The sequence below is a fragment of the Oxyura jamaicensis genome, chromosome 4 (assembly GCF_011077185.1).
Source record: "Oxyura jamaicensis isolate SHBP4307 breed ruddy duck chromosome 4, BPBGC_Ojam_1.0, whole genome shotgun sequence".
Classification (NCBI taxonomy): Eukaryota; Metazoa; Chordata; class Aves; order Anseriformes; family Anatidae; genus Oxyura; species Oxyura jamaicensis.
The window spans coordinates 78435320-78462044 of record NC_048896.1 but is presented as its reverse complement, the minus strand read 5'-3'; the positions used below and the strand labels follow the sequence as shown (position 1 = coordinate 78462044).

Sequence of the window (26725 nt, the reverse complement as noted above, 5' to 3'; positions counted from 1 at the left end):
GCCTGTGGTAGAAGGGCCCCAAAATGACAAACTTCACACAGGACAGTGGAACACTGTGCAAATGTAATCCACTTGTGTTCAGATGCTGTCTATCCACAATGATACAAAGTAGAGACCTCTCTTTTTTCCATTATTTGGAGTCTAGACATACAGTCTGCCCTACTGAATTTGCAATCTGCCATGTAAACATGGCTATACGTTAGTCCCTGCAGGTCTTAGCTCATATACATAGAATTGAATGCAATTAATGGAAAATTATTTTTTCCAAAACACCATTTACAATTTAAATGATTCAGAGTTCCAAGTCATAACAGACACTGAACAATGTATACTTTCAAATTCAGATATTCTGTGATTTTTTTTTAAATTTAAAACATTAATTTATTTTCACCAAGAAATATACCTTTATATACAAATTTATATAAAAATACATGTTTATTATGCTACAAAGGTTTCCTGCCACTTTAAATGTATGCTTCAATTTAAATTACTTGGCAGAGTTCTAATGTTCAAAACAGCTCATCAACTACTTTGTGTACAAAGACTCTAATGATGCTTATAATATCATTATTACATTTAACGTTAGTCTCAAAGAGACAATAAGCTTCCGTGCAGAATACTGCTAGAAAGACTTCCAGACCTACACATAAAGAGAGGAAGGCTCAAATGAGTAAAAAACTACCCCCAAAATTAAAACATGCCACTCTTCTCTCTTTAAAGAAAAAAAAATTGAAAGCTTTATTTTAACGTACTACCTGTTCCTGTATTTTTAAGAAGGATCAATCACATTTTAAATTTCCTAACACAAAATTGGCAATGTTCTTTCACAACCTGAAAAACACTGGCTAACAAAACAGCTACAACAGGTTGAAATCATCCAGGCTCTTGAGCAATTGCAGCTATAAACTGATGCAGCAGCGTGTAGTCAATAGTGCCGGGCAGTTACAGGCCCTGCTGGAAAATGTGAATTCCCAGATGAGGAAAAAACAACCATGCTACATCAAAGGTCTTAATAAACAAATACTTGACCTTACTGTGTCTCACAATGGGACAGTAATGGGATCCCCGGCATCACCTCTCACCTATTAACCACTTATTGAGCACTCCCCTCCTTCAACCCTCAGCCACGTTTCTTGTGACTAAGCCACAGCATGCACCTCCAGTGCTAGGAATGTAAAGCAGCACTACACACACAGTTACGTCAACCCAAGTTCAACCTAGGCCACAACAGGCAGTCTTCTCCCTTTCTCTCCCTCCCACTCATCTTACACCAGTGTTCACTGATCCCCAGGGAACCAGAGCAGAAAGGTAAATGCTATTAAGTTTGTGGTGTTAAGTATACAGAGGGAGCGAGTCAGCAGCTACCAGTCTACACAATATGCAGTTCAATGCTTTTACCTTAGGCTAGATTTAGTCCAAGCCTCTGGACACAAAGCACTCAAACGTGTAAATCAAAGACATCCAGAGAGCACATACTGATTTAGATCTCAACTCCCATTTAGAGGGTGTGGTGCTTCTGATGCACAGACGGAAGTTTTCTCTAAAGGAATAAGAGCTCACAAGGAAACACTATGAATTGATGCAACATACTGTAATCCCTCCCTGAGGTCAGACAAGTACCATGGCTTGTGCTACCAACATCATCAACTCAAGAGGTATAGTTGTATTATAAATAACTAACTTTCTCAGACTTCCCTATTCCCCTCTGCTGCACAGGTGCTGGTGATCTGACGCTATGTACTAGAGAACATCAACACAGTGCCTATACACACACGGTTTACATACACTGTTTTGCAGTAATGTACCAAAAGCATGCATTAGCTAGAGATAAGCCTCACAAGTTTTTCGGAGCAGAAAAATATTGTTTTAAAGCCACACTATTTTTTACTTAGTAAATACAATCAGATTATAGAGGCCTAGGCAATAATTGCTACTTTTACTAGTAAACTCTTATTAACCACAAAAACTATTACAGGCTTACTGCAACAGAGGCTGAGCAGCATTTGCCCACTCTATGATTAATATAATGAAAATAGCTGTTCTGTTACAAATTGAACCTGCCTTGTTTCCTTACAGAACATAGGCAGGATAGGGCACCCAGCTGACAAATATATTCAAGATATGTACCATTCATCCTCTCTCTGTTTTGCACAAGCACACTAAGGAATAGAATTTCCTCATGCTCTCAAACTTTGGGGAACCCAAAATAGATCAAACTCAACATAAACCTATGAGTTCTTGCATACTCAAGAGTCATTCGTTTTTCATCATTCATCAAGACCACCAGTTCTACCAGCATAAAGGAAATGGAAAAATAGGCTGAGTTTTTATTTTCATTAAAGAATTTGATTTCATAGATACGCACAAATTACCTGATTGAACATATAAAGAACTCGAGTCACATCATTTGCATATTGGCACCTAGAATAGTCCTCCTCTGCCCAGTACCCTCCCCTGTCACATCTGCGCCAAGCTCTTCTCTCATCTTGTGAGTTGCCAGGATATATCCCACTGCCAGCTGAATAACGTGTACACAGCAGGTAGGCTGTGATGCCTGCCAATGTTCTAGGCCACCTGGGGAGTCAGAAGCAAAAACAAAAAAAGAGACAAATTTACATGACAAGTAAATAAAAGGATTAAGCACTACAACATGAAGTAAAGAGACACTCAAAACTAAGCATCTCTAAACTATTTAAAGGGCCACCTTGGCTCACCTTCAGTCCTTTCAAGCTGTACATATTTGAGTGCTATTAACAAAATGAGTACTAATGCTAGCATGCTTTTCTTCATTCTTTCATGAGGTTGCAGGTGGAGTGAAAAAGGTGCTCACACAATTACTCAGAACAGTTTACAGATTTTCTTATAAAAGAAAACAAGCCTATTTCATGAAAAAAATGTATTAAAGCTATCTAAATAGCTGTTAAAAATACAGCAGCTAGCCCTGCAAACTTTCTACTTGTCCCATTCACATGCATCACTGAATTCCCAAATGACTTCATTCGTATCAACATTAAATTGCAAAAAACAACTTTCAAACTAATTACGAAACAATGGTAGTAGTGCAACCACTAACTGATTTTGCAACCAAACATACACCAAACAGAAATTAAGGTGAGAGGAAAATGCTCGTAATGTTAAGTAGGAAAAGATTCCTTTAACTAAAGTGACAGAACTAAGCAGATTAAGGAAACCCGAATATTCTCCATTTTCTCTTCTGTAATTTTACTATCTATAGATGCATATACAGATAAAAATGAGTAAGAATAAACACAAAGTTAAATTGCAATACACATCTAGTGCACTGATCACTCAAAACCTAAGAACTGTCTCAAAGGAGATGTAAGAATATAAAGAAACCACAATTGAATTAAGCTGCAACACAGAGGAAGGCAAGGACAAGAAACGCCAGCCAGTCTGCCATGCTTCCTGCCCTCTCCCTGGTAAGATATGAATAAAATATTGCTTACATTCAGAACACTAATGCTTGAAATTGAAAGCAAAACCACATATACCTACAACACAAAAAGCCAAATATCTCAAGTCTCACAAGCTAACATATAAGGTGCAACTAAAACTAACGGGAAAAGAAAGCTCCATTCCATCACCCCAGGCTTTCTGTACCATAATCAAGTCAAGCCATAGCAAGCTCTTTGAACAGCCTGAAGAACCAACACACTTTTTCTCAGTCTTAAGAATTTCTATTATCTTTACACACAGCAGTTGTATACAAAAACTGAAAAAAAAAGTTTTTTTTAAATATATCTGGACTGTATTTTAGTAAATGGCCAATTAATCACTGTTATCATCTAAATTAACGGATTTGCAGAACATACCTAAATTTGAAAAAAATACACATTTCTGCATTTGAAGGAGACTGGAGTAAATACCTCAAAGAACGTTCCACGTCACTGAAGAAAAATATAAGTAATATTACCAAAACACAGAAGCTGCATTCTGGTCAGCTCTATTTTCCTTCCTTATTTGTCAATTAAGTAACTTCTCATACCAAAGACGATGGGGATTTATCACAGTCCTCTGTGATAAACAACAATTCCAGGGAACGGTTTATGATCAAATTGTCTTACATGATGCAAGACAACCATCTCCAGTATCCTCAAAGTCCTCTCTATCTCAAATTCCTGTGAATTTCTAATCAACTCCAAGAGACCACATCAAGCACCTTCAGCAGTAGAAGAAATGCATTACAGGCATTTTGGCAGAGATTACTTCAGTTTGGTCAAAACAAGCAACACATAAAATGATAGCTGAAAACAACAGAATCCTTAAAATGCATGAGTCATGTCATCACCACAAAAATTCAAAAGTCAGTAAGGAATCTAATGGAAAAGATTAGACAATCTAATTACAATAAACCAATAGAGAAAACAAAGGCTTAAATTTTTGTGTATTTCTAACAACGTGGCATTACAAGTCAATTCTCCATACTGCAGTGACATAATTGAGTTAAGATATGGAGACTTCATATGATCATCACCATTATATCTGAGTGCTCCAGATGAGAAGAAAAGTGATTATTTGGGTCTTGTAGTATAGCTTCATTCAGCCTGGTATATATGCATTCAGAGCCTTAAGGGCCACTTCAAGAATTAACAAAAGGGTCACTATTCAACCTGTATCAGGAAGGAAACCTTACACCAGAATTAGTGGTAATAGAGGATGTTAAAAAAGAAGATGAAAAAAATTAAGCAGAGGTTGAAAATGCCAGCAATTATATACAGGTGTTTTACACAGTGTAAACAATTTCAAAGAGTAGGTACAGATTCTGTAATTATTTGTCATCTTATCTCCTGTAGAGAGGAGAAGCCAGCAGAAAGGACAAAATCTTCCTTACAAAAAATCACAGCAGCCTTTGTGAAGTGCTGCAATCCCACTTGCAAACTTGGAGCAACATTATGTGCATCCTTGTGAGCTAACAAAAGTAATGGTGCTGGATCACGTCTGTACAACTGATGGTGGACAGAGCAAGTTACAGATCTGCTGGGAAGAGAGGAAGGGAGTACAATATATACTAACCAGAACATGTTACACATTTCTAAGTCTCTGAAATTTCTGCATGGACAAATCAAAACAGTCCAATCCGTGCAGATTTGGGGGAAAAACAAATAAAAAGTTGAGCTACTTCTAAGCTCCTAGTTCTTCTGGATACAAAAAGCCTTCAGAGGATGAAGTAAAAAGAAAACAAGCAGATAAAAGACAACTGAAGAATCAGCTAACACAGATACTGGACGACATGCAGGGCCCATGAACACTTTGGGGAACACACCCAAAATGCCACTTCCAGAATGCAAAGATCCAGGTTTCGAGAAACACTGACACAAATTCCAAAATGCTATTTCCTTGACAAAAACAATCTTTTTTTTTTTTTTAAATTAGGTTTCTACATCAATGACAGCACTTTTAAAGGTATATCTACATCTCTTTACATAATTTTCTAAAAGCTGTATTTTTCCAAAGGCTTTTAAGTTGAAATGTGGCTGCCTCAGTTTTGACTGCATACGCTGCATTACAGACTGAGTGCTGCATGGTGTTACACTAGCTTGAACTCTGCAGTCATACCAGATGTTGTATGACCTCCAAGAAGATCAGGAAAATATTTTAATCAAAAAATGGAATGTTCAATTCCTTCGGTCACTACTCAGAACCATTAGGAAAAAAAGTGAAACAGCAGGATTCAACCAAAAAGCATTTTTTTTCCAGCAAGTTTTAATTATTACATTTAATTATTACATTTCTAAGCAAGTGTAATTGCTAAACTATACATAGCTTCTGGAACTTCTGCAGCTGTTAAATGGGAAGAAGTGAGTTTCAGTGTAAAACTAATTCCTTAATTCAACAAAGATTATTAGATGATCACAAGATGATTTGTCTCTTTTCTCTTTGCACATATTTGTTATTTTTTTATGCATCTCTTTTCTTTTTGTCACCGTTCCTTTATTCCTACCGCATTTGCTTTTCATTCATCTCCCTACAAAGCATTTTATCATCTTTTACCACAACCTTCTCAGAAGAAAACTGGCAACATCAGACAGTTATGTAGCCAGTGATACTTTTCTAGCAAATTTAATCATTTACAGAAACAATTTGCTAATAAAGCTCATACATTATTTATCTAACGATTTCCACTTAAAATGGCCTATTTTATGTCCAGTTTAAACTCCCAAGCTTCCTGCCGTAACTTCCCATATGCAAAACCAACAGAAATAAGCACAGTCACTAAAAGCACCTCATAGGGAACTCAAGTCCCTTGCCCTTTTTCCCTCTCCCATTCCCAGTACTCCACATGCAGGTGTAAGTTTCTCTGTAGCCCAGCACTGAATCAGATAGGGGAACGTACCCCAGCTGTAGCTATGCTTCCCTAGTTCCCTGTTTTTCCTTAGTGAACGTTAATCTCAACTGTTCTCAGCCATAAACTGTTTCCCTCCCCAATACGCGCTTGAGATGAAGTACTCTGCTCTTCCCTGAAGCAGGGTTCAAAAGGTGAACAGCGAGATGAAATTCTCATCATGGAACAAAGGCTGTGTAAGTTTGGCTGCATTCTTCATTTCTTGTGAGCCCAAGCTTGAATGTCTTTCACACTTTAACCAATGCTAGCAGAAGCGCATGTTTGGACTGTATTAACTCTTACTTCATCACTGTTTATAATTAGGTGCTCAAAATTTATCATATATACATGAGACTAGACAGCTGTGGGGGGAAGTAAGATTCATATATATTTAAGTAGTGTAATTTAATTTCATGACGAAAAAGCCAGACCATGAGGTTAGAGAAGCATCCTTTCTTTCATGCTTATTAATGCTGTTTTGAAAACATTTATTTCTTTGAACGGTAACTTTAGTAACAATGGGTTTTGATACTGTAATTTCATTAGCTTACAGGTAGTCTAATATTTTTTATAATTACATCTTAATAATTTTCTAAATTCAACGTAACAATTACATTTTAAAGATCATAATTTAACCTTGTAACAGTTTTCAAAAGGATAATTCTTATATTTATGACAGAATTCTATCAACTACCATCCTATCAACTACCAGCAGAAAATTATGCCAAATGACACTTGAAGGATTCACTGAAGCAGAAGCAATAGGTTATATTTTAACATAGAAATTATATTTTCTATTCATTCATGGATTGTAACGTATGCTGGGATGTCTGCTAAGACTTAAAATAATACTTATATTAAAAAACACAACAAAAACCATTCCCATGATGGAGACAGCTTTTACCTAATCCTTATGAACTCATGTTAAACCATAATTACTGTACCAACTGAAGACAAACATTCTCCATCCCAACACTTCGCTCCCTCATCTTTGAAAGGATAAAAATTTAGCTGCCAATTCTGAAGCAGCTTCTCAGCTAAAACGACTAGCCAGTTCCAACTAAAAAACTATAAAATCAAATTCACCTAGGATCATTTACAGCCATCTGCTCAGAACCATTTTCTCACTAGTCAAAGCCATATTTCCATATGGTCTCAAAGGTGAAAAATTACTCTACCTAAACTACAAATGGAAAACTGTTATAGTGAACTCAGACACAGTGAAGCTTTTGATAAGCTGAACATTTCCTGAAATCTTATTTCTTTCCACTGAATTCCAGAGGGGGTAAATCCTATTACACTGAACAGTCACTGAACAGCACAGGTTAATTTAATGGAAAACACTTTGAAATAAGCCTTTACCATCTGTTTTCACCTCTAATGGCAAATCAAAGAAGAACAATTCACACTTGTATCATAAAAAAGCGTAAGTGATTTAAATAGATGTGTATGTTCTTTGATGAATACAGCATGCATCTGTTTGACTTTCTTCACCTTTTATCTTGAGCAGGAAGTTCTCATTTGCTAATGTAGCACTCATCCCGGCAGTAGGAACCACCACAGTGTAAAAGGAAGACATTCACATTGTTTCCTACATAAATAATTCATTATAACGTGAAAGTGAAACTCTTCAGTAATTCCAAATTGCCTCTGTGCAGCAAGTTGATCTAAATGTTTCTTCCCCTACTAACAGTTTCCTATTACCCAGATGGCCGCTACCTTTCTCCTCAAAAATGTCCAGCTGATGAACAAGAAGATGAACTCAACGCAAATGTTCTCAGCCAGGACTTTACCTAATTTTTGCTAAAACTGGAGGCCTCTTGTACTTGAAAAGCTTGTCTTCTCTCCCCCCACAAACTATGTCCTAGCGTCATGCTTTAACTTGCTTTTAGTTTCTTAAAATGTTAATCGTCTTAGATTATTTCTACATAAAGATGACTTTAAAGAACCCTAACGTACACAGGGAAAGGAAGAAAGCTTATAAATGTAAACAGATCAACATAGCCAAGCAGCATAAAGGAACACAAATGAAAAGCGGTTATTACAATGTTAAGAAACCCTACAAGCTGTAGTGAAAATATATGCTATAATATACACTAAATTCTCAGCAGGAACTACTGTAGGGAGGTACAACACAGAGTATTATAAACGGAATTACCTTACATACAGAGAATCTATACAGAAGCTATCTGTTACAGCTGGCACCTCCAGGAGTAACGTGTTGTTAGAGTGACCAGCAGCAGAAAGATCAGAAAAGGGAAAACAGGTGAAGAGGTAAGAACAAGAGACAAAATACTCTGCAATATCCAACATTATGGAATATCAGAACTAGTGCTACAATCCCAACAATCATAAAAAGGAAGCAACATTCATATTATTCACTTGAATACTCAGAAGAAAAAAAAAGACTATGTTTTTATATAATTATTTTGTTGCATGAAAGCAGAAGTTTTTAAAAACAGAATTCCAACCTGGTGGAAAACCCAATCCACCAGTATGCATTCTAACTCTAACTTACAGCTCATTTTTCAAGTTTTAATCTATTCTAATAATTTAAATTACATGTGTCAGGATATCATTATTTGATTTCCATCTATTCCAAATGTAAGTTTACAAGCTCGAAGTTTAGTATTTCAGTTGTGTGCACTTCTTTCAACACATGCTAATCAAGAATAGCTAAAAAATCTATTACATATCACTAACAAATGAACATCCATTTAATTTAGGTGTCTTTAAAGCAATAATGCTTGAGTTAAAAACAGAAGTAAATAGACTTTTTCTGGAAAAAAAAAAAAGATATTACCAACCTAAAATCTCCTTTATTATTCACAACCCTCTCTGGAGGGCAGTATTGTGCAGAGCTTTCTAATACCACAATGTCTACTGTCCTTGTATTATTCCCACGTCTGGTTTGTACGTGGCAACCCCAGTTTCCTGTGGAGCCAGCCTGGATGTTTGAGATTGTCAGCGCACTGGGAAGACAAAATAAACAACAAAAAAACAGCCTTTCAACAACATTCACGTAAGTTTTTACCAAAAGACGAATAAAGTACGGAAAGACAATGGAAGAAACCAGTTACATAAAACTATGAGCAATCTTATAAGACCACAGCTATCTATAAATAAGTGTACTGTAATTACTGTTCTTCTAGCTCTCAATTATGAGAAGGCAGGGAAGAAACAGAATGGCCATTATAAAAAGTTCCTTGACTTCTGAAAGAAGAGAAGACCGAATTCCATTAATTGTTACCGCTGCTCTTAAAACAAAATTTTAATAGTTGTTGCAGAAATGCCAAACTAAAGTAATATCCCAAATGCATAACTTGGGATAAAAGTTAACACCCTAATTTACTAATATGATTACTTTATATATAAACACCCTGCAGAAACTGAAAATCAAAAATAGGTGGAATAAATGATACAGATCTCTGATGGAGAACTAGATCTCTGATGGAGAACTTCTGTATTGCCAGTTGCAGTGTAGTCAAAAGGAAGAGGGAACAATTCATGAGTTCACTTAAAAGCCCTGTTCTTGTAATTTTACCATTCAAAGAAGACAAGTGTATTGTACCACAAAGCTGTTTTATGTGAAATGCAATGCAAAATCATTGTGTGTGTGTGTGTGTCAGCTATGCAACCTCTAGAGCTCCCTCCTAAATAGTATCATCATATATCATATCTGAAATTAACCCATTTAACTGTTACTATGTCCCTGCTAGGAAGTTTCTCTCTACATACATTCACTCTTTAAGGATATGAGAAAGCCTTCCTGGTCATTGAAATAGTCACCAAATCACAGCAAGAAACTGCTGGGGGGCTGAGGGGTGGAAGGGAGGTGGTGGAACACAGTTTCTCTGCAGGGATTTACCTTGCAATCAGTGAGCAGTTGTGAATCATGTTTTTTTCAACAAAAATACCCTGGGACTCATCAGTTTCCACTATCTTTCCATCTTGGTACCACAGGACTTGCATGTCTTGATCAATATACGAAGCCATACATTGGAAGGGTAGACTATCTCCTTCAAAAACAACCTGGCGGTGAGATGGAGTCATATAGAAAGACGGTAATTCAAGAGGAGGCTCTAGAAATTCAAGAAATATAAGCATAATTAATGTCCAGAAATATGTTTTATAAGCATTCTTCAGAAAACAAGACAAATTCATTAACTGTGTATCTATTATTGATTCAATTGTATTGTAAGCTACAATTTGAAAAATTTATATGCAAAAAGCTACATTTGATGCATCAGAAATTCAAACTATATCCTTTTTCAAAATGTATATTCCTTTAATGTAGTACATTCCCGAAGTCATTTGCTAGCCTACATCCACATGAATTAATATAAGCCTGAAAGAAACATCTCTTCACATTTTATTTCTTTATAATTTCTCAACATTAATATTTGATAAGCATAAATATTATATTATGCTTATGAAGTTGATATTCCTCTTCTCATCTGTTTGTCCTCTTCTCAGAATATCCTCTTCCACTGGTGCTTATGCCTGGCTGAGCTCCATCTCAGCAACTAAACTAGCTATGTGCTTCTCTAGCAGAAGTCTGACAAAAAAAAAAAAAAAGCAAGCCACTTCTATAACCATCTCAGTTATTTTGAAACACTATTGGCAAGCACACTGCAATTTATAGATAACACAATGCCTTTTTCCTCCTTCCCTAAAGCCATAGGACATGCCCTGAAAGGTTAGTTGAGGCAGATCTACTGTTAGGCACAGAAGACTGCCAAGTCTTTCCTGAACCTGCCAAAAAATAATCTGAGTAGTTCAGCGTGCATTCTCGTCCCTCTCTAATAAGAGCAAGCTTTACTATTAATAACAAAAACCCAGTGTAGTGATATTCCCCCACCTTCTTCTTAAATAAAGCTACTTTCTCACAAGTTTTCTCCCCTTGTATATATAGCTCTCAATCACATAACCAACCTGGAGATTATTACACTGACTCTCCCTACCCCAATTTTACATATTTGCACTGGAGACTAAAGAACAATGGAATTACCACGAAATAAAATCAGTGATAAGATGAAGACCTTTTAACTTCAAACTTTGGCTTGGAATAATTTGTATATCTGAGAAGGCAGATAACTAGACTGGGGGAAAAGAAATAATAATGTATCAGTTTCTTATTCCTCTCGTGAAGTTTAGGTAAAAATCACTTAAAACAAGAATTAGAAGGAAAAGGAGTTTATCTCAAGGCATTGCCACTCATCCTTAATTTCTACAGACTAATATCCATAATCAAAAACTTATTTCCAAAAAACAAACAACTGGACAAGGAATAAAGCCAAGTCTTTGAAAATGAATCACTATTACCAGGTTTCATACAAGTGCTAAATTTCAAGGAAATAAGCTTAAAAAACGTTCGCTGATATTAACACAGTAGCAAATGCATTAGAAAGTAAGTGTCAGGTGTCAGAAGTGCTTACCGCAGGTCAGAAGCTCCTGCTTAACACCCGTGACCGGCTGTGACTGCAGTGATTTGGGATAGGCACATTTAGTTTCACGTACAGTTATATTTCTTTCTTTTAGCCACTGATGCATCCAGAGTATGTTACAATCACAAAGAAGATAATCAGTCTGAAATTCTCTGCAACGCAAAATGAGTATTCACAATGTTGAAATGAGATACTCGGAGGTCTGAAAGCTTTACAGAACAGCTGTAGATGCCTCTCACAGGCACAGACATGCTGTCTACAGATGACCAAGCCCCACAACACAGTCGCGTGGCCTACTACCACATATTGGAAGATACTCTAATAACTCTGCAAGCTCTGGTGTCATATCAAAAGCAAACATTCCTCTAGGAAAGTAATCCTTCTGTAAATACGGATAACATCTACTACTTGTGTATAACATAATTTCTAGTAATTTTTAAGTAACGTGCCTGCCTGAGTATGCATCACCCTGACTTAAGAACACACTTCACTGACAGAAGGTTTATTTAGCAATCAAATATTTTAACATTAAAATCAGCAGAAATATGAAAAGCATCCTCTCATTTATTTCTCTTACAAGAGCCACCACTCATACAATTTTAACGATAGTTTTATTCTGCTTCATATGTAAATCACATAAGGATTTCCATTGATTCATAAAATCTCTGTATAGCTTAATAATTTCTACTAAAACAATATACCAAATCTCCCATGTGTCTGTTGTACTCAGCTGAAGTAAAAAAGTCTGTTTAGAAATAGTTAAAATGGATCAAAATGGATCATTGTGCCTACACTGTTTTATCCTCCATTAAAAACAATTTATTTCTATTTTTGCAAATGTTTTGAGGATAGCACATCACAGGCTGAACACTTCAAACACTAAATCAACATTCATGTGAAACTCTGTTTGGTCTTTGTTCGCAGGCATTCCTCCAGACATACATTTTAAATAGCAACAGTTATTTTCAGATTCTCTTGACAGACCTGTGATGTTCTTGGACAGCAGCCTTTTCATATACAAATACTAGGAATAACAACTTTTAACAATTAAAAGGAGCTGGAAGAGGGAAGGAAACATTTACCTTTATAAACAAGACATTAATTCAGCCAAAGCCAGAAGTTAAAGACTGTGGAAGAAGTCCTAGTACAGAAAGCCAACCACCATAACTATCAGGGAAAAATGCAAGCTAGTCATAAACACTAATACTTTTCTTTTTTTTTTTAAAAAAAAAAAATAACTTTGCTCCTCATGCTTAATTACAATTCATGAAATAAAAGAAAAGTAGCGAGGTTGATATGTAACCACTGTTATGTCTAACAAAACAATACCATTCTTCAAGATAAGACTAAGATTTTCTTTAAACATATTTAACCCTTTTACTAAAAAAGGTGTATGATGCTATTTAGTATGAAGTATTTATGTATGAAACATACATACAGAGTAAAACTTCAGAAGCTCTGCTCTCTCAGAGCTATGTAACACATTGAACATTTTTGAAGGTTGTTCAATAAACACACCAACACCTGTATGCAGATTTCCTATGCACTTATTCAGCTTTTAAAAAATGCTCTAATGATGTTTAAAAGTAAAAAAAAAAAATAAAGTACTAGCAAACGAGAGCACTTGCATTAATGTTGAAATCTTATTCAAAATTTGGAATACCATGGAAGTTTTGATTTGTCTATTTCTGTTTCAAACAAAAGGCCATTCCAAGAAAACACTGAAGCATGTTTTTTGTTTTTTTTGTTTTTTGTTTTTTTTTAAGAACACAAATGATAGTTTTAAAATTAAATTCAATACTTACAGAGACTTTAGTGAACCAAGATGATCAAACGTTCCCTGTGTAAGCGTAGAAAACAGATTTCCAGAAAGATTTCTGAGAAGTAAAAATAAAATGATTTCAATTCATGCTCAAGAGATTAATGTGAAACTTACTTACAAAGAAGATCCCTCTTCAACACTGCATTACTTTTTTTAAAACCTACAAATAATTATTATAGCACACTGCCATAGTTAAGAAGACTAAGAACTGTATCAAGTTTAATAGTACAGCAAAAATCTCCAGATAAAACTTTTCTTCAATACTTTTTAGCTGAGGAATTTTAAGATTGGGAACAAGGTTTGGTAGCATATAGTTTATTAGAAAAGAGCACTTATTCAGTATACACTTTCAGAATTGTTAAAAATAACTTCATTGTTTGCGATGAATCAATGTTACTAACATGCTGTAAAAAAAAATAATTATATAGCAAAACCTCAGTGAATACTTCAAAAACATCCTTTTTTCCCCCCAAAGTCAGTAAGAAACAAATAGTTAAGACGAAGAAACATTCCTTAATCTTAGATGTTATTTTATTAAAAATAAATGAAGAATATTTACAAAATATGCAAGAAAGACAGCAAAACACTACCGTACTGATGTAAGAAGGCAAAGTTGTGTAAGCCTGACATACATTTCTATAGAAAAAGACTTTTCTTTTTCCCCAGTATACTTCCAAAGGAACTGGAAAACAGTTGCAAAGCAGGCAGAGTACATAGTAGTATCTATTGGTTGTCCCCTGCCCTGCCCCTTTTTATCTTATCTAGTAACAACAATCAAGGCATGTCTTTCATGCACACACTTACAACAAACTAATCCCTTTAAAACAAAGAACATTAACTTACACGAGAAAAATACTGAAGTGAAATAATACACAACAAAATTATACTTACAATCTAATAAGATTTACGAGTCCTCTAAATATGTCTGCATTCAGGCAGCCTATTCTGTTATTAGTTAGGTCTCTATCAATAGGAAAAAAGCGAAAGTTAGAATAAACCATTTCATGTCAAAATTACATACAAGTCTGCAAACTAAAGTATTTCAACTAAAATTCACGAGTAACGGAATGTATCATGTATACATTTAGTCTTTTTTAGCAAAAATCAAAATGTATTGTTATATGGATATGCATAGAGACTCCCTGACCCATTTCTAAAGCAATAATGGTTTGCCTATATACAGTGAAGTAAGCCTAACCTTTCATGTAAGCCTCAGAACAGGCTTGGCTTATATCACTACAAAGCATATTTTTGCATTTGTGTAGTATATTCCTGTGCTACTTCACTGATTTTTATTTGGCCTGCCAAAGGTATCTACACTAGTTTATTTATTGTATGCAGATATGAACATTTAAACATTTATATTAATACATAAATATTACATAATTTACGAGGTAAATCTTAGACTTAAGGAATAAAAATTAAGCTTGCAAGTTCCAGAATTGGTCCTTCAGCTTTATTTTTGAGGTTCTTGAAAGTACAATTAGCAACAAAATCTCCTTTTAACTGAGAAAGATTACCTGAACAGTGACAAATATACATACACACAATGAAAATGTAAGAGAGAAAGCTGCATGCTGACCAAATGCCTGTGAAAAATAGAATCACTAAGACTTCCGTGACTTAAAAGCTGTCCCAGATATTTTGAAAATCTGAGTTAAAAAAAGGAAAAAAAAAGAAAGAGCTGTCACACCAATATCCTGTTTTTCAAGTTTCATCTAAGACAGAATTTTTACAACCAAGGTACAAATCCCCGAAAAATGGGTTAAAGGAAATATTGGCACAACCTTCAATAAGGCAGCATTAACAGCATAATATTCAGCGTAATATTAATAGCAAGGGACTCTGTGTTCCACTATGACCCATAGAAAAAAAAATCACAGGGAGTTTAACATGTAATAAAACAACACGACGTCATCAAAACTAAGTGAACATTCACCCAGCATTGCCTCAAGTCACTGAAATACTAGAAGAGTGGAATAATACAAGAGAGACTGCCAGTAAGATCAAGTGAGACTGCAAAGCCACAGGCAGTAGATGTTCTGCAGACTGAAGACTGAAGCACCATTTCTTTTGGACTGAAAGCAGACTGTTTTATATTTACATATAGATGTAAATGTGTGTATATATAATTAGACAGCAAAACCATATATATACACACATATATACATACATACTCGATCTTCAGAGGTCCCTTCCTACAGTTCTGTGACTGTGATATATATCCATCTTTTAACAGACACTTAACATTTATTCTATCAGTTTTTTTAGTATTATTATTTTTATTTCCCCCCCATAAACTGACCATCTACTTACAGTCTTTTCAGAGATGAAAGTCCCAGAAATGCTCCTGGATCTATAGTATTAATAAGGTTGTTTTTAAGGTCCCTGTGTAGAAAAATTAAAACATTAATCACAAACTACCCATTAAATATAGACATAAATATACAAAGATACACCTAGCTTGTCTTAGCCACTTTGCAAACTACGCCAAAACCCCATACAACACATTTGTCATTTTTGACTTATCTTTCAAAATTTGCAAACCTGGTTTTTAATTAGAAAGAAGAATATGAAGAGCTAATATATTCCTTTAAACATTCTATTGATTCTTAGCACATGAAAAGGTACAGTCAAAGACATTTTATCATACTGTCCAAATAAATTACAACTGCTCAAGATGTATTACATTTGCACGTTATAGAGTACAATACTTTCTAGTTCAGTATCATTTTCTTCAACCTACCCGCATTTTAATACTTTAGTATTGCCCAACATCTACCAAAGTAGCAAAACAAGATACTAAAAATATACCAGACAACTGAAAGTTTCCAGCACCATTACCAGCAAAAAAGCATAGCCTTGGCTGAAAATCCCACATAAAGATGGTGAAAAGACTCAAAGCACAGATTTTTAAATCTTTAATTTCCAGAACAGGAGACTGTAGGGTTTTAAAGTGACTATGTCATTAAATGGCTTTATTAACTGTACAAGTGATGTCCTTGTACAAGAATTTCAATTCCTGAATTAAGATATCCTGCAGACATGGCTTAGTTTGAAAGATCAGAAATACTGTCTGCCAGCATCTACAGAACATACTTTATCACTGCTATAAATATTTTTACCTTCTTACTCAACTAATATTAGTACTGTATTATCACTGAAATTTCTCAGGCATTTATTGTAACATGGAAAAGTTTTCACTCCTTTGGTAATACAGGAAAGCTTCACATTTGAAAACAAAATTAGTAATTCCAATTAAAAACAATGTTTTAGTTAGCCAGGGTAGAAAAAACAGCTCTTAAGTCTACAACATTAGTACGTCTGCCAAAAAAGTGCAGTACAAGAGGATTACATCTACCATCACACAGATATGCATGAATGAAAATACAAGTTCATCCCCAGATTTCACAATAGCATTTCCTGCAGCCAGATTAGTCAGACACTGTACAACAAACAATGCCAAGGCACATGGATCAGGCCTCACTGCCATACCTAGTAAACATTTTAAAGAGTTGGAATACTTCAAATTTACCTTGCAGTATCATCAGTTAGTTTTAAATCAAACTATGGCGTGTATATTCTGTTCTCTTATTTCAACTTTATTTTCTTGCCCTGTGTGGAGCAGGGACTGCCAGCAGCATCCAAGGCAGTATTAGGAATCTGAAAATCTGATGTTTTTAAGCCTCTTTCAGAAGGCTGATAAATCCAGTCCCAAGACTGTGACAAATCTGAGAGTATGAAATATTAGTCATCACTTATTTACCATCAGTCTTTGGACAATGAATAAAAATGATAGTCTCTTTTCATATTTAAAGCTTTAATTTGAAATCATACAACTCCCACTCGGGGAGAAAAAACCTTGGCATCATGCCTTGGAAATCCACTAGTTTAGATTATCTTTAATTTCATTACTTTAATTCAAATTGTACTCTCTGATACATCTCTTACTTAAATTCCACACTTCAGTGGAAAAACAAACAAACCAACCCACAACAATGTAGTTTCAAAATCATAAGAGTTTTATTACTTCCAAAATCTGTTTCAAATTAGTTTATAAAAAGTGACCAGTCTAATTTTTACATAGTATTTTTTCCTCCTCTTAATAGGTCTTAAAACAAGTTCCAGAGGGATAATTAAACCAGAATTAACATTAAAAAAAAAAAAGCCAACAATTTCATAGAACTGTTCAATGGATACTCCATATTTTTTAAATAAGATAGCAAAGCATTAATCAACAACTATATTAAAGTATTTTAGAGCAAACAAAAAACCAATATCCCAAATACCCAAAGCGTTAGCTTTTTCTCAACCTGCAACAACAACAGTTGGGGAGTCTGTGTTTTGGGATTTTTCCCACTCCCAGAGGCAATCATTTGGAAGACTAGTTATGTGTTCAGCTCTCAAAAAGCATTAGCAGATGAAAACTGTGAAACGTAAGAGACATTTAAAGAGCACAAATTAACACAGTACTGACATGTCTGGCAGCTCTCCTAAAATAGGAAGAGATGTTGATGCCCAGGTGGTGCAGCTGCCAGGACTCCAGGATCTGGGACAGCTTCAAAAAGTGGCAGCTGTGGCCAAACTGACAGACTGGTCACATTCTCAAAGGGGTAGGGTGGGGAAGACGATCTCATTAGAAACTTGCGTTTGGCTTTTGAGGGTTTTGTTTTATTCTTACCACTTTTAATATCTGCCAACAGAACTACTGATTTTTAGCAAATGGAAAGTAATGATCTTATTCACTGATTTTAATTATTTTTTCTTTGGCAAAGCTTAACCAACAGGATATACTGATAGACATTAATTTGTCCAAATAAAAGTTTATTTAAAAACATGGGAATCTGCTAGAAGGGTTTCAGGGTGGTATTACAGCTTCAAGCTGTATCTCATTGGCACATCTTTTATTTTACAGTAACTACATCTTCCATCTAGTAATTAGAAATACTGCTGAAAAAAATAACAAAAACCACAAGCCAGGCAGACAAGCAATCTTGCACTGAGAAGCTATAAAAAATAAATTAATTGTCCTTAAATCTACAGAACACTGCAGATGAGGATGCCCATTTATTTATCCAGAGAGGTGCCTAACTGGGATTAGGATCATAGGAAAACTTTGATTTGCAGGGATCTCTTTGATTTGCAGGGATCTGTAGAGGTCATACAGTCCAACCCTGGCTCAAAGCACAACTGAGTCAGATGAACCATTCCACTGTGATATCCAGTCAAGTCCTGAAAACCAGAAAGGATGGAGGTCTCATCATCTAACCTCTTCCAGCGTTTAATCATTCTCATTAGGAAGGATTTTCTTATGCTCAGTCAGAATAGTCTTTTTCCCCCCCCCACAAATCTGCGATTAAGCAGGCAAATACCAACTTATCAACAAGCAAAAATCTCGATGCCTGACAATGAACCCTAATGTTACGGGACTTCAGGGGGCTGGGATGGTTAGTGGACGGAGCAGGAGTACAGGTGGTGTTTTCGTCCATTCCTACAGCGGCAGGGAATGGTTCAGAGAGGACACGAAAAGCCCACCTGATAAACACGTGGCTCAGAGGCTGGTGCCAACACAGAAGTTTTGGGTTCTTTGACCATGGGGCGCTCTACTCAGCACCTGGCCTGATGGCCGCAGATGGGTCCCAACTGTCTCCAAGGGGAAAACGGATCCTGGCCCAGGAGCTGGCAGGGCTCATTGAGAGGGCTTTAAACTAGGTAAGAAGGGGGACGGGGATGAAACAAAGCCTGTTGGAGGTGTGCCGGGAGAACAGTGGCAAGGCGGGGGAGAAGGCAAAGGCTCAACTGAAGTGCATTTACACTAATGCACGCAGCATGGGCAACAAGCAGGAGGAGCTGGAAGCCATTGTGCAGCAGGCAGGCTACGACTCGGTTGCCATCACGGAAACATGGTGGGACCACTCTCATGACTGGAGTGCTGCAATGTCTGGCTATAGGCTCTTCAGAAGGGACAGGCAGCACTGAAGGGGTGGTGGAGTGGCTCTCTATATTAGAGAGTGTTTTGATGTCGTCAAACTTGAGGCTGGGAATGACAAGGTGGAGTCGCTATGGGTTAGGATCAGCGGAAAGGCCAACAAGGCAAGCATCCTGATGGGGGTCTGTTATAGATCGCCAAACCAGGATGAGGGGACGGATGAGGAGTTCTACAGGCAGCTGGCAGAAGTTGCAAAATCGTCAGCGCTTGTTCTTGTGGGGGACTTTAACTTCCTAGACATATCCTGGAAACACAACACAGCCCAGAGAAAGCAGTCTAGGAGGTTTCTGGAGAGCGTGGAAGATAACTTCCTGAAGCAGCTGGTTGGCGAGCCTACCAGGGGAGGTGCCCCACTAGACCTTCTGTTCACTAACAGAGAAGGACTGGTGGGAGACGTGTTGGTCGGGGGCTGTCTTGGGCAGAGTGACCACGAAATGGTAGAGTTCTCGATACTTGGCAAAGTCAGGAAGGGGATCAGTAAAACTGCTGTCTTGGACTTCCAGAGGGCTGACTTTGAGCTGTTCAAGACACTGGTTGGCAGAGTCCCTTGGGAGGTGGTTCTGAAGGGCAGAGGAGCCCAGGAGGGCTGAGCGCTCTTCAAGAAAGAAATCTTAATGGCTCAGGAGCGGTCTGTCCCCACGTGCCCAAAGACGAGCCTGCGTGGAAGAAGACTGGCCTGGCTGAACAGAGAGTTGTGGATCGAGCTTAGGAGAAAAAAGAGGGTTTATAATCTTTGGAAAAGAGGGCGGGCCACTCAGGGGGACTACAAGGATGCTGTGAGGTGGTGCAGAGACAAAATTAGAAAGGCCAAAGCTCATCTGGAGCTCAATCTGGCTACTGCCGTTAAGGACAACAAAAAATGTTTTTATAAATACATCAACGCAAAAAGGAGGACTAAGGAGAATCTCCACCCTTTACTGGATGCGGGGGGAAACTTAGTAACCAGAGATGAGGAAAAAGCTGAGGTGCTTAACGCCTTTTTTGCCTCAGTCTTTAACAGCTAAACCAGTTGTTCTCTGGACACCCAGTACCCTGAGCTGGTGGAAGGGGATGAGGAGCAGAATGTGGCCCCAACAATCCACGAGGAAATGGTTGGTGACCTGCTACAGCATTTGGATGTACACAAGTCGATGGGGCCAGATGGGATCTACCCGAGGGTACTGAGAGAACTGGCAGAAGAGCTGGCCAAGCCACTTTCCATCATTTATTGGCAGTCCTGGCTATCAGGGGAGGTCCCACTTGACTGGCGGCTAGCAAACGTGACGCCCATCCACAAGAAGGGCCAGAGGGTAGACCCGGGGAACTATAGGCCTGTTAGTTTAACATCAGTGCCAGGGAAGCTCATGGAGCAGATTATCTTGGGTGTCATCATGCGGCAGTTGCAGGGCAAGCAGGCAATCAGGCCCAGTCAGCATGGGTTTATGAAGGGCAGGTCCTGCTTGATGAACCTGATCACCTTCTATGACAAAGTAACACGCTTAGTGGATGAGGGAAAGGCTGTGGACGTGGTCTTCCTTGACTTCAGTAAGGCTTTTGACACCGTTCCCCACAGCATTCTCCTCAGGAAACTGGCTGCTCATGGCTTGGACTGGCGTACACTTTGTTGGGTTAAGAGCTGGCTGGATAGCTGGGCCCAGAGAGTTGTGGTGAATGGAGTCAAATCCAGTTGGAGATCGGTCACTAGTGGAGTCCCCCAGGGCTTGGTACTGGGACCAGTCCTCTTCAACATCTTCATCGATGATCTGGACAAGGGGATCGAGTGCACCCTCAGCAAGTTTGCAGACGACACCAAGTTAGGTGCGTGTGTCGATCTGCTCGAGGGTAGGAAGGCTCTGCAGAAAGACCTGGATAGGCTGGACCGATGGGCTGAGGCCAATGGTATGAAGTTCAACAAGGCCAAGTGCCGGGTCCTGCACCTGGGGCACAACAACCCCAAACAGAGCTACAGGCTGGGAGATGTGTGGTTAGAAAGCTGCCTGTCAGACAAGGACCTGGGAGTAGTGGCTGACAGTCGGCTGAATATGAGCCAGCAGTGTGCTCAGGTGGCCAAGAAGGCCAGCAGCATCCTGGCTTGCATTAGAAACAGTGTGGCCAGCAGGTCCAGGGAAGTGATTGTCCCCCTGTACTCGGCTCTGGTGAGGCCACACCTCGAGTACTGTGTTCAGTTTTGGGCCCCTCGCTTCAAGAAGGACATGGAGATGCTTGAGCGAGTCCAGAGAAGGGCTACGAAGCTGGTGAAGAGTCTGGAGAACAAGTCTTACGAGGAGCGGCTGAGGGAGCTGGGACTGTTTAGCCTGGAGAAGAGGAGGCTCAGGGGTGACCTTATTGCACTCTACAGGTACCTGAAAGGAGGCTGTAGCGAGGTGGGGGTTGGTCTATTCTCCCACATGCCTGGAGACAGGACGAGGGAGAACGGGCTAAAGTTGCACCAGGGGAGGTTTAGGTTGGATATTAGGAAAAACTTCTTTACTGAACGAGTTGTCAGTCACTGGAATAGGCTGCCCAGGGAAGTGGTTGAGTCACCATCCCTGGAGGTCTTTAAAAGACGTTTAGATGTAGAGCTTAGGGATATGGTTTAGTGGAAAATTTGTTAGCGTTAGGTCAGAGGTTGGACTCGGTGATCTTGGAGGTCTCTTCCAACCTAGACTATTCTGTGATTCTGTTACTTGGTTAACATAACAAAAGTAGTGATGACAGAATACTTGGATTTAACTGTGGTTTGCCATGAAAAAGAAATCCTTCTATTTCATTAGAATTTAAAATTACATTTCATTAGCCAATTGTCAAGGAGTTAGGAGCAAGTGTTTACCTAAAAATTACTTGTGTATAAATACACCCTATTTACAATTTAGCCTTTTCTGTTTCAGCACTCAGATTGTTTAAGTAATTACTTAAGCATCCTGCAGGCACAAATAATTCATATATGTACCTACCAGCATGTATACATTTAGCCCTCCACTACTATTGAATAATCTTTTTTTAATAAAGCTTGAAAATTAACGCAAGAGAGACATTAGCTTACAGGGACCCTTACTATATGAAATGCCTTTTCAAAAAGGAAATGGGGAGAAAGGACAAAGTATGAAGTTATAAAAATAGGTTAATGATTACATAAAGCCAACCTCTCCCTCCCACAGTTTTATAGGGTATACACAAAAGCTAGAGCCCACACCAGAAGCCCTATTTTTTCCCTTTCCTTTAATTTCTATGCCATTTCCCACAGTTCAAACTTTTCAATTTTGGAGCACCAGCTTTTCAGAGATTAAAGGAATATTTTCTCTCTTACCACTAATCTTTCAAAAATTCTCTCTGAAGCATTGCAAGGATAGGCAAACAAATACTATTTTGTTAGCCTAACTCCCAGTCTTCTCCTAGAAGAGCTGCAAGTAACAAAAAGAAATGTGGCTTCCAAAACTGAGAACAGACCTAATGTCTGAACAGAAAACAAGTTTTTGAATATCCATAAAACCACTTCTCTGCTCATTGTCATTCAAACAAGAAACACACTCTGATCACTTTTAAAAAGACTTCAAAATATGATAAAAATCAGTCCTGCTACTAGAAGAACACAAGTGCCTCTTTGTGCATGCTCTGCAGCACTAACACAACAAAAACTAAAAATCAGAAAATGCTACTGTCCAAAAAGCTATTAGATGCTCCCAACAAACATTCCATCCTTCAGTTAAATAAAACTCTTATTTTGGTAATTTCTCTCTATATAACTATAAAAAAGTGTTTCTATAGTCTGCTCACGTTTACTCCAAAATAATTCCAGAAAAAGTAAGAGGATTTATTTCAGTGTCTTACAGTAATATTGTTATTCATGAAATTGTATCTTTTCCACACTGGAAGACAACAGTCATAATAATATGACTATTCCCTTATTGTGAGAAGAAATTATTTAAAATGCTTAATTGAAATGACAGTTAACTGAGGGAAGGTCAAAGCAGTACTTCTATCAACCAGTAACATGTTCACGCATATGACAACGGGCACACTCCAACACAAACTAGGAAATGAAAACAAACATATCTGGAAATGTTCTCAGCACTGGATTACATTACCAAATACTGGCATATTTATAATTATGTTCTCCTTTCAAAAAAGGACAAACTTTACTACCAAATGTAAATATTTTGTCTTGTTTCTACCCTTTCTAGGTCACTGAATAAAGTTTTCCTCATCTGAACTTCTAGAAGTTTTTATATTAAGAGGAAGAGTCCAGTGGGAAGAACTGAAATCCACTATTTCTTAGGACAGAACAAAAGCCCTGAGAACAGCTTCACAGTTTGGATAGAGACACACTGTTAGAGAATCAGGAGGGTGTTTCTGTTATGTCTGAAAGCTGCAGACATTTGAGCACTCCAGCTTCTGCCAGAAGGGCTGAAGGCCACAGAGAAATACCACTCTAAGCGTACTCCTTCTTTTGCAAAGAAGCAGAACAGGCAGTCCAACTTTGTGGCCTCCTTACTTTCCCTGTCACACATGTACACACATCAGAACTCCGTTACTACTGAGGTAACAATGTTTAACAAGAATTTTTGGAGGATACAGTACACAGATATTCATAATTCCAACACAAAACAAAGTATTCTTTCACAGAAGCACCCATTAATCTTTTTTAGTCATTCTCAGTTACAATTCCCACATTTTAGAAAGCTTTCAATATCAAGGTAATGGCAAGAATGTTATTATGTAGTATTATACCATATTATCTTTTAATTTCCTTGAAAGAACACAGAAAACAGACTGTCAGACTGTTTCACCTTGTGAGCTGGCAAAAGCTAATATGAAACCTGAAGTTTTTTAAAGACAACAATTATGCATCTTGTTTCATCACAAGGAAGATGTCATGGCCAAGTCTACCACGCCTACAACAGCAAAAATAACAATAGCATTAAAATATCACACATACAAAAGGAAAACAAGAAGGAAATCCAATATAAGGGTGAATTATAGCCAAGAGATGTTTCCAAATGGATGATCAATAGGGGGGTAAATCTTTCTCATTTCAAACATTTCAGTTAGAAAAAGATAAATTATTTTAAGCTTTCAGTACATCTTTCTTTTTGCATACTCGAGAGGCACATTGAGACCTGTGTGAGAAGTGCTACTATTTTCTCAAATTATCACTTCTAAATCCAGGTTAGCAAATAAGGGGTTACAGAATAAATTCAAACAAATGTATAATCATCTTTCTGCAAACTGTTTGCAATAATTTTAGAAGCAGAGCTTATGAGTAAACAAGTACTGTCTAGTTCACAGAAGACAGAATTAAGAACTACAGTTACATAATGATGCCTTGATACCCTTCCAGAATATGGCAGTGGCTAACCTTTCAAGCTGAGAAATTCAAAGAACAGGTGTTACTTCAAATTGTTCAAACACCAACTACAGTACAATACTCTCATTTGGACCGCTAAAAATAACAATGAAAAGCTCACAGAAGACTCATGGTTCCTCTGTGCAAGGGTACCCTGTCAGGTTCAGGTTCCCCAGGATGAGAGTATGCCACAGAGTCTCAAGGGAATGGCTATTAAGTTTGAAAAATGGTTTCAGTTATACAGTTACCCTCTGTCCTAAAGTTAGATGCACATGTCTTAGTAGTATTTAAAACAGAAAATTTTATCTGTTATTACATACTTCTTTCCCCTCATAACGGCTTGCAGACACACAAGAAAGAGTGGTCATTAAGGACTAGTGTGTCATGCCAGTTATCCCTTCCTTTACAATAATAATCCTTCCTCAATAATCATTTGTTGGTGTATTAATTCCTACACTAGTACGCAGTGTATTATCTCATACAAATTCTATCACCATACCATCTAAATACTGCCTATTCCAGATCACTTTAAATGTTCAAAACATGATGGATTACTTATTGCTTTCTTTTCCTTTTCTTGAAAGGAGATATAAAAATAACCTAAAAATCCTTACAAACGACAGGCATTAAATGGAAGAAAGCTGGGTTATTATATTAAATGAAATTAAGATTTGGATTCACAAAGCAAATGTAAATGATCACCTCAAACTAATTAGAGTTTCAAGTATTTCCTGTCTGAAAATTGTAATGAGTTTCAACAACTAACAACTGTCAGCAGATGCTTTTATTACCTAGAGCAACGATGCCAAAATAATGTGTAAAGATCCAGAATGCCATCCCTGCTGATAACCTTGCTTCTTTGGCACAATGGCTTATTTCTACAATAGAGCTCATCTGTCAGTGCAGGAGACAGATCTTTCTCCTAGCATGTGGGTATGGTACAGTGGTAGCATTTGAATTTATTTAGGCCAGGTGACTGGGATTGCAGCCTTCAAATTTCAGAGGATGAATAAAATTCTTTTAATCCCCTGAAGCCAAAAGTCCTTTGGAACTCTTCCTAGATGTTGCAAGATTATTATGAAGCTGGCTACCTTCCCAGTCAAATGGCCTAGAAAAATCCCTATCTCTAAAGTTTCTGCTTGCTCCCAGGTAGATCAACCTGCCAATCCTGACCTTCTACCAGCCGGAAAAAAAGCTGACTCTAACAGAAGCTATAATGCTTCTTATCCCATAGGCAATACATCATCTGAAAGGGAAAGTGAAGACAGGAAGCGAAAGGTGTCAAAGAGGTTACTCCCATCAGGCTCACTCCCATTTTTCCCCATACATTTGGCATATACAGGGACTGTAAAGTAACATGCAAAATTGTTAACATATATGTCAGTAACAAACCTACACTGTATACAGCCTCTTTTAGAGGCTGTCATATACCCATTTCCCCTAGACAAATACTTTGAAGCTTTTGATAGAGGGCTTGACACTTCATAAGAAAAGAAATTAAACAGCTTCTTTTATAACCTAAGTTTTCATGTTATAAGGCCAACAAGAAAGCAAGTCCAGTCCATCATACCGTTCCAGTGAACTTCCCACTGGAAATGCCCTAATCTCACCCAAATCGGGTTATGAGCTACAGCTTTCCTGTTAAATGTCACATTTCATTATCGCCCTTTAAAAAGTGGGGAGGTTTTTGTTTGCTGGAGCTGTGTGTTTTTTTGTGATTTTTTTTTTTTTTTGTGTTATAAGGCCAACAAGAAAGCAAGTCTTTTTTTTTTTTTTTTTTTTTTTTTTTTTTTTTTTTTTT

The 26725-nt window shown here is 37.4% G+C and overlaps 1 protein-coding gene across 1 annotated transcript in view; it reads right to left on the bottom strand.

Annotated features, from left to right (window-relative positions):
• ADGRA3 (adhesion G protein-coupled receptor A3) overlaps nucleotides 1-26725 on the bottom strand; it is a 59312-nt gene that overhangs the window by 17197 nt on the left and 15390 nt on the right. The window contains exons 5-11 of the mRNA XM_035325261.1: nucleotides 15929-16000; nucleotides 14504-14575; nucleotides 13596-13667; nucleotides 11782-11942; nucleotides 10212-10425; nucleotides 9151-9315; nucleotides 2373-2574 (exon numbers count right to left, since the gene is read on the bottom strand). Coding sequence (XP_035181152.1) covers nucleotides 2373-2574; nucleotides 9151-9315; nucleotides 10212-10425; nucleotides 11782-11942; nucleotides 13596-13667; nucleotides 14504-14575; nucleotides 15929-16000 — 958 coding nt within the window. The remainder of the gene's footprint in view (nucleotides 1-2372; nucleotides 2575-9150; nucleotides 9316-10211; nucleotides 10426-11781; nucleotides 11943-13595; nucleotides 13668-14503; nucleotides 14576-15928; nucleotides 16001-26725) is intronic.